Genomic DNA, 7,635 nt, shown 5'->3' on the forward strand with positions numbered 1-7,635 from the left:
AATAGTGTTTGAGACACTCAACCATTTCTATAAATTGTGGTATCCATTTTAATGAATGGACGACACTATAATTAAAATAGTGACATAGGCTCCACTGCCATGTATTTTACCAATGTAATAGAAGGTAGTTACCGGTATGTGCAAATATTTGCATAGTTGTCTATGACATATTAAAGCAAAATGAGGCTTGCATAAATGATATTTGTGGAAAATATTTGCCATTTCAGCATGTAGTGTTCATGCATGAATACCTTTTACTATGAGAGTAAATATCTTTTTTTAGTTAACAACAACAATTGCTTCAGAGGAGCAATTTTTTTTATGATAGCTGATGCTATACACTCATATGTGTAGACCTCCATTTATATAGAATAACACTTTGAAGATAGTCACCGGATGCGGTGTAGATCTCGCAGTAATAGAAAACATAGTCTGACTTTTGTCAGTAGATGTTCATAATTCTATTACCTTATGTTATGCAAAATGTATGAAATCACATTGAAGGTAGTCATCTGTCAAAATGACATGATGTAGACCTTGCAGTAATAGTGGATAGTCTGCAAAATTTGCAGTAGATGCCAATATTACCTTATGATATCTTGAGGTAGTCACATATAATATTAATATTTGGAAGAGCACTTCGAAGGTAGTCATCTTATCAAAATGACAAGATGTAGACCTCACAGTACTGACGGATAATCTGCAAATTATGCAGTAGATGCCACCAATACCTCGTGATTCACAAGGTAATCCCACACTATAATTATTTATTTATTTATTTATTTATTTGCGGGCAAAACGGCCCACACTATAATTTTGTGTGAGTTTACTTCAACATTTGCAAGAAAAATATATATTTCAATTGCTAATATGAAGTTGTTGTACACTGTTACATGTTATAGAGTTTGCATGAGGCAAACAAATTGAACATGTTACATTTCTTCTTCTTCTACACTTTACATCAAGTACATGGACTAAATTAGAGAACAAACCAAGTCCGAGGACTCCTGTACCCTCAATTTGCAGGAACGTATATGTGAATGTACACAAGTACAAGGGCTAAACTGTAGCAATGCCAAAGAGATAAGATTCCTCATCTCTCTTGAGCGGTTCCAAATCGGGAGTTTTTCCCGTAACTGCCGCGTACTGCTGGCCAGAGAAAACTGACTGCGCCGCGTGCGTTTAAGGGCGTTCTCTAGCGACCGTGCCGCCAGGAGCCTCGAGGGGAGTCCGCCTACAGCGAGCCGCGCCGTAGGGCGGCGCTGCCGTGTTGTTTCTCGTCGTGGCCGCGACGGGCGGAGAGGGGCGCAGTCACGGCCATTTGTCGACTGCGACGCTGGCCCGTGCGCTGCCTTCGAGAGCGGGCCATGGCCGTTCCTTCGCGCCGCGCGCCTGATGGCTTCGACCATGGCCGTTGCGTCGACGTCGTTGGGTGCCGTGGGCTGGCCGTGGCGAGGAAGGCCGCAGATGCGGTTGCGGGCGCTGCCGTTGGCGTCTAGGAGAAGGGAAGGAGCGACACCTACGCGCACTGGAGGTGGCGCCGCCGCGCCTTGAGAGGCCGGTCGCGGCTCAGAGACGTCAGGTGCTCCGCGCTGGAAGCCGCTTCGCGCCGAGGCCGAGGGCTGCGGTGGATGGCCTGATGGCCACACGCTGCCACCGGATGAGAAATTCTATCAATTTCGTCCCCCGTTCGGTCCTCGCCCCTTTTCTCTGTTTTCTTTCTACTTCCCTGTTCTTCTCGTCTTGGTAGATGCAGGGAATTTCCAATTCTCTGGATTTCGTGCTTTCGTCTAATGGTGGCCTTGTTGCTCTTTGCATAGCGTATCCAGTGTTCATTGGAGTTGTCCGTCGATGCTCTCGGTAGAGGCGTGCTGATAACGTGTTTAGAGAGAAACGAGAGAGAGGGAGTAAATGATGGAACAGTTATTTTATTGATTGAAGATTGAGGTATTTATACCCTCATTACAAAGCGGTTACAAAGGAGGTGGTTGCCAAAACATGGCCACCGACATAGCATGGATATACAATTAATTAATATAATCAATTAATTCCTAACAAGGCCCTCGCAAAGGTACGGCTGTAGACCTATTCACCACGTCATCATCATCATCATCGGAGAAGAAAAAGAACTATTCACACACGCCTCCGGTGGCCCGTCTGACCGCTCAACAGTCTCATCTGTGGTTGAGTTGGTTAGGTAGACAGTGGTATTCTTAACCCATCAGGGTTCAAATCCTGGTGCTCGTATTATTTCTGGATTTATTTCAGGATTTCCGGCGACGCGCTTTCGGTGGGAGGAGAAATTCCCGTCGACGACGAGGCGCCTACGGTGACTTCGTAAATCTCAAGATGATATGCCGGCTTAGTCTCTCGGAGATGCTCATAGGGGTAGGGTGTGCGTGTATGTGTTCATAGGCGTGAGGGTATGCGCGTGTATATAAGCGCTTGTGTATGTACTGATACTAAAAAAAACAGTCCCAATCCGGATAGTTACGGGCCCCAGGGGCTCCGCCGTAATTTCGCGCAGGAGAGAAGGGCATATTCCTGCCTGCCTGCCGGACAAGACCATATCTTTGGGGAGGCGAGCCGGGATTGGAGACAGAGGCCAGAAGGCAACAACAAAGTGCGCGTGAGAAATAAGCGGTGCTTGCCAAGCAGAGAGAGAGAGATGGCGGCGGCGGCGGCGACGGCGACGACTACAGCGGCGGCGACGGCGGCGGCGGTGGGGCCGGGGGAGGTGATCTCCGTCCACAGCCTGGAGCAGTGGACCATGCAGATCGAGGAGGCCAACGCCGCCAAGAAGCTGGTATACATCTATCTCTCTGGATCGATTTCTTTCTCCTCCCCCCCTATCTTAGTACTAGTTCCGCAAAGCGGCGGGAACGCGGATGGCCTAGCGCTGGTTTTGTTTCAGATCCTGTTCGAGCCGTACGTCGAGCGTCGGTGTCTGTTTCGGTCACCAAAAATCTTAAACCTAGGAGTAGTAATACTGTTTGGTGGATGAGAGCGGTTTGGTTTCGTGTTTGTACTGGCCACACGAGGACGGATTTGTGCTTAGTGGAGTTGGATTGGTGTGTGTCGGATTATTTCATCAGAGAGAATATTCAGTGCCGTTTTGTTTCCCCCAATCTCTGGGGTGCCGGGGATCTAATATTTGTCAACTGCAAAAATTGCAGCACAAGCAGACAGTTTCAGGTCTAGACCGTGTGCAGTACTTAGCTGGACGTCAGGGCTTCGTTAAGCTAGTTAGTCACACCCCCACTAGGTCGCTGAAAAATGTCATGGCATCGGATTTGATACATTGTAGTGCAGGGGGGGCACCTCACTTTGCAAGGTCTTTTTTATTTTCTTTGAATTGTCTGAAACCACTGTCATGAGTTGATTATGTTGTGATAGAACGTGTGTATTGTTTGCCATAATCCTGTATAGTGGTTTGTATATTTTAAACACATCTTGATGGCATATCTCATTACATAATTTTGCAGCACTTTTTTGGCGCACTGTGCTGCCTCATGAGTTTTGTGGTGTTGGATGGAGATTTTGGGTACTGCTACGAATTTGCACCAATATTTTGTTTGTAGATCACGTCTCTTCAAGTTTGCATAGGAAGAATGATCGTGTTAACCCACGGAAACCCTGAACCATGACTTCATATGATGATTGTTATTTAGTTTGTAATGTATTTTTTGCGTCGGTGTTAAAATAAACTTCTCATGGAGTTTCAACTCAGAAATCCTGGAACAATCGCAGCAATGTTGACCTTGTTTTCTTGGTAACAGGTGGTGATTGACTTCACTGCATCATGGTGCGGACCATGCCGCATCATGGCTCCAATTTTTGCTGATCTCGCCAAGAAGTTCCCAGCTGCTGTTTTCCTCAAGGTCGACGTTGATGAACTGAAGGTAAAGGAACTTATGACTCTGTTTACAGAGTATTGTGGTACAAATTCAGAGCTGTGTCACTAACAAAGCTTTATTGTTGTATAAACAGCCCATTGCTGAGCAATTCAGCGTCGAGGCCATGCCAACCTTCCTGTTCATGAAGGAAGGAGACGTCAAGGACAGGGTTGTCGGAGCTATCAAGGAGGAGCTGACGACCAAGGTTGGGCTCCACGCGGCTGCCTAGTAATCACCTAGCGGAGTAGTATTCGCCTAAATAAAATTGCCGCTTGAGAAGTAGTGCCTCCAATGGCACCGGATATGCTGTGTACTGCTTGCTTCTTGTGAGTTTATGGATGATGGTGAATCAAGTGTGACTTTATTCGGTAAATGGTTGATTTCATAAGGAGCTGATATGTCCCAAGTAATTAGCATGTCGAAATGCTATGATACTTGAATCTATGTGGTCTCAAGCCGGTACATTGTTCCCCTCTTCATTCTTGGGCTCACCCGACCTGCTGGGGCTTCCGGCGGCGGAGCTCTAGCCTGGAGCCTCCAAGAAGGCAATGCAATGCACTGGTTCCTGGTTAATGCTTAGTGGCTTAGTGGAACCTGGCCTTTCTCTGAGTGTAAACTCAAATTCTTCCATTTTGAAAACCACTGACCTCTAGCAGTTGGAACCGGGGAACCAGATATTTCTCCTCAAACTCCTCAAAAATCAATTATAAGCTGAGGATAATCAGAGCAGAAATCAGACAATGGGCTAGGTCTAAATCAAGCTTACAAACTCTACTGGCCAACAGCAAGCATGTGATTCAGTACACTGAAGCAGTGGAAGAAAGAAGGAAGCTGTCAGCACTTGAGTTGGTTTTAACTTTTAAGAGCATACGCCAACAAAGAGGCCCAGCAGCTGATTTTGTGGCAAACTAGCATGTGGAGATGACTGAGCAAAGATCAGAGATTGTATGTTTTGGGAGATTAAAACACGCAATTCTTCTACGCCGCTGTAAATTGTCACTCCAGAAAAAACAGAATTACTCCTGATGAGAGATGACATACAGCACTCTGAGAATTCAGAAAAGCTGACTATTGCTGCGGAGTTCTTCACAAACTTGTTTGGAAAGGACTCATCTCTTCCAGTTATTGATCCCGCAAATCTGTATGATCAACTCGACATTAGTATGTTGGATGAACCTATCTCCTGGGCTGAGATTGTTAATATGCTATCAATAACCTGGGCCTTCCTTTATGTACCCAAAAAATTACGCATGGCATGCTAATGCCAGTAATTCAGAGTGGACAAAAGACTCTGTGGGTGTCTGGCCATCTTTCTTTCTTGGGGAGGAAGATTAATATTGATCAACTCCGTGCTCGGTGCGATTCCAAATCATTTCATGGCATGCTTCTTGTGGCCTAAAGAGTCTTTAAAAAAGCTGGAACAAATCCTGTGAGGTTTTCTTTGGCAAGGAAAGAGTTCTGCAAGTGGAGGACATTGTTTAGTGGCTTGGGGTTCTGTCAAGTTGCCGAAGGCCAATGGAGGGCATTGTTTAGTGGATGAGGGACCCTGAAGCTCACTGTTGAGGATAGTATTTGTGCATGTATATTGTTTTTTGTACATTAGGCCCACATTTTTAGTTGTTGTATAGATTGAGGTAGAGGCCCCACATTATACTTATATATACCGTGTATATTGCATCGAATCAATACATCGTGCAATTCATACATCTAATATGATATCAGTTTTTAGGTTCTAAACCCTAATCTTCCGCCGCCGCCGTCGCCGCCGTGCGTCAACCGCACCGGCCGCCGCTTTTCCTCTCGCTAATCACGCACTAGCCGCCGCTAATCCTGCCAGCCGCCGCTAGCCCGCCCGCCCGCTGCACTGCCTTCCACGCTCTCCAGGTCGCCAGGTCGTCCCGTCGCTCGTCAGATCGTCCTATTCCCTCGTCCTGCCCGCTAGCGACACGCCGCCGCCTCCCGATCCCACGTCCCGAGGCCACCGCTCGTCCTGCTCGCACTAACACCGCGCTACACGCATCACCATCGCTGCTGTAGCTCGCATCGCCTGCCGCGCCACACGCATCGCCAGGTAGACAAAGCCGCTCACACCGTCCCGTTTCCGCCATGTCGTCTGTCACTTCCTACGCGTCCACCAACTCCAACCCGTTCGCCGACGCCAACCCCCCTGACGTCAACGACATCCGCAAGCTTAACATCTTCGAGCGGGTGCCGGTTCGTCTTTCTTAGGCGGATCCCTCCTACCACTCGTGGAAGACGCATTTTTCCCTCGTGTTTCGGAAGTATCATCTCATGGATCACGTGGATGGCACCGTCGACTCCAGCCTCATTCTCGAGTTTCATGACTGGTCCACCATCGACATCACAATCATCCGCTGGTTTTTCCTCACCATCACGCCCGACCTCTTCCAGACGGTCGTGACGGACGGTGATGATGCCTGCGCCGTGTGGACCAAACTGAACGGGCTCTTCACCGACAACAAGCTCTAGCGTCGCGTTTTTCTGCAGCAAGAGTTCTTTGGGTGTCATCAGGACAACACCTCCATCGACGACTATTGTCGCCGCCTTAAGACTCTCCCCGACGAGCTTCGCGATATCGGCGTCAAGGTCGATGATGACCTCTTCCTCAGCACGCTCACCGCCGGGCTCAACGAGGACTTCAGCAACGCCGCGGGGAACCTCAGCCTCATCCCCAACCCGTCCTTCGCCAAGTTCGTTGCATACCTCCGCCTGCAGGAGCAGCGGATGCAGAAGGTGAAGACGCGCGCCATCCACACCGCCCTCGCCGCTGGCACCACTAGCGGCGGGCCTCCGGCGCCTCCCGCTGCCCCGACACCCCAGCAACGTCATCAAGCGCCCTTCCCGGCGCCCCAGCAGCCGGGGCTCCTGCCACTGCCGTACGGCCCGCCCGCGCCCCCCGCTCCTCCCGCTGAAAAGCGCCGCGGGGGTCGGCGTGGTGGCTGCCGCGGTGGTCAGCAGCAGCGGCAATAGTTCCAGGCGCCGCAGCAGCTCCAGGTGCCGCCCCCATGGGCCTCCGGCTACAACCCCTGGACCGGCATTGTCCATGCGTACACCATGCCAGTTCCACGGGCTCCTGCACCGACGCTTCATGTGCCGCGCCCACCGGTGCACCAGGCGTATTACGCGGCTCCGCAACCGTACGGAGGATACCCACCGCCGCAAATGAGCGGCGCCTACGGTCTCCCTGCAGCCCCGCCGCCACCCTCGCCGGCCCTACCGCCGGCACCTTGGGATCCGACGCTCCTCGCTGCACTGCACACCGCGCCTACACCGAACAACTACACTGGAGGCGGTGATTGGTACATGGACACTGGGGCTACGGCACACATGTTTGCTCATCCTGGTAATCTTGCCTCCTTCACTTCTGTCACCACCGACCGCCGCATTATTGTCGGCGACGGTTCCACACTACCTATCACATATGTCGGGCACACTTCTTTTCCTTCTACTTCTCTACCTATTACTTTGTCTAACATACTTGTGTCACCTCATCTTATTAAGAATCTTATTTCCGTTCGTTGTTTAACTCATGAAAATCCTGTTACTGTTGAATTTGACGAGCTTGGTTTTTGTGTCAAGGACGCTCGAACCAGGATGGTACTTCACCGATGTGACAGCTCGACGAGCTCTATCCGGTGCATCCGCCGTCCACCTCCACCACCGCACCGGTTGCTCTCTCCGCTGGCGTCGATCTCTGGCACGCTCGTTTGGGTCACCC

At 49.9% G+C, this 7,635-nt stretch overlaps 1 protein-coding gene across 1 annotated transcript; it reads left to right on the top strand.

Annotated features, from left to right (window-relative positions):
• Window positions 1-2,535: 2,535 nt before the first annotated feature.
• LOC119286066 (thioredoxin H-type-like) lies at window positions 2,536-4,338 on the top strand. Its single transcript, XM_037565404.1, has 3 exons — window positions 2,536-2,806; window positions 3,780-3,902; window positions 3,991-4,338. The coding sequence occupies exons 1-3, from the start codon at window positions 2,669-2,671 to the stop codon at window positions 4,123-4,125; spliced, it is 396 nt and encodes a 131-aa protein (XP_037421301.1). The 5' UTR covers window positions 2,536-2,668; the 3' UTR covers window positions 4,126-4,338.
• Window positions 4,339-7,635: the final 3,297 nt, after the last annotated feature.

Source organism: Triticum dicoccoides, chromosome 1A, assembly GCF_002162155.2.
Source record: "Triticum dicoccoides isolate Atlit2015 ecotype Zavitan chromosome 1A, WEW_v2.0, whole genome shotgun sequence".
Classification (NCBI taxonomy): Eukaryota; Viridiplantae; Streptophyta; class Magnoliopsida; order Poales; family Poaceae; genus Triticum; species Triticum dicoccoides.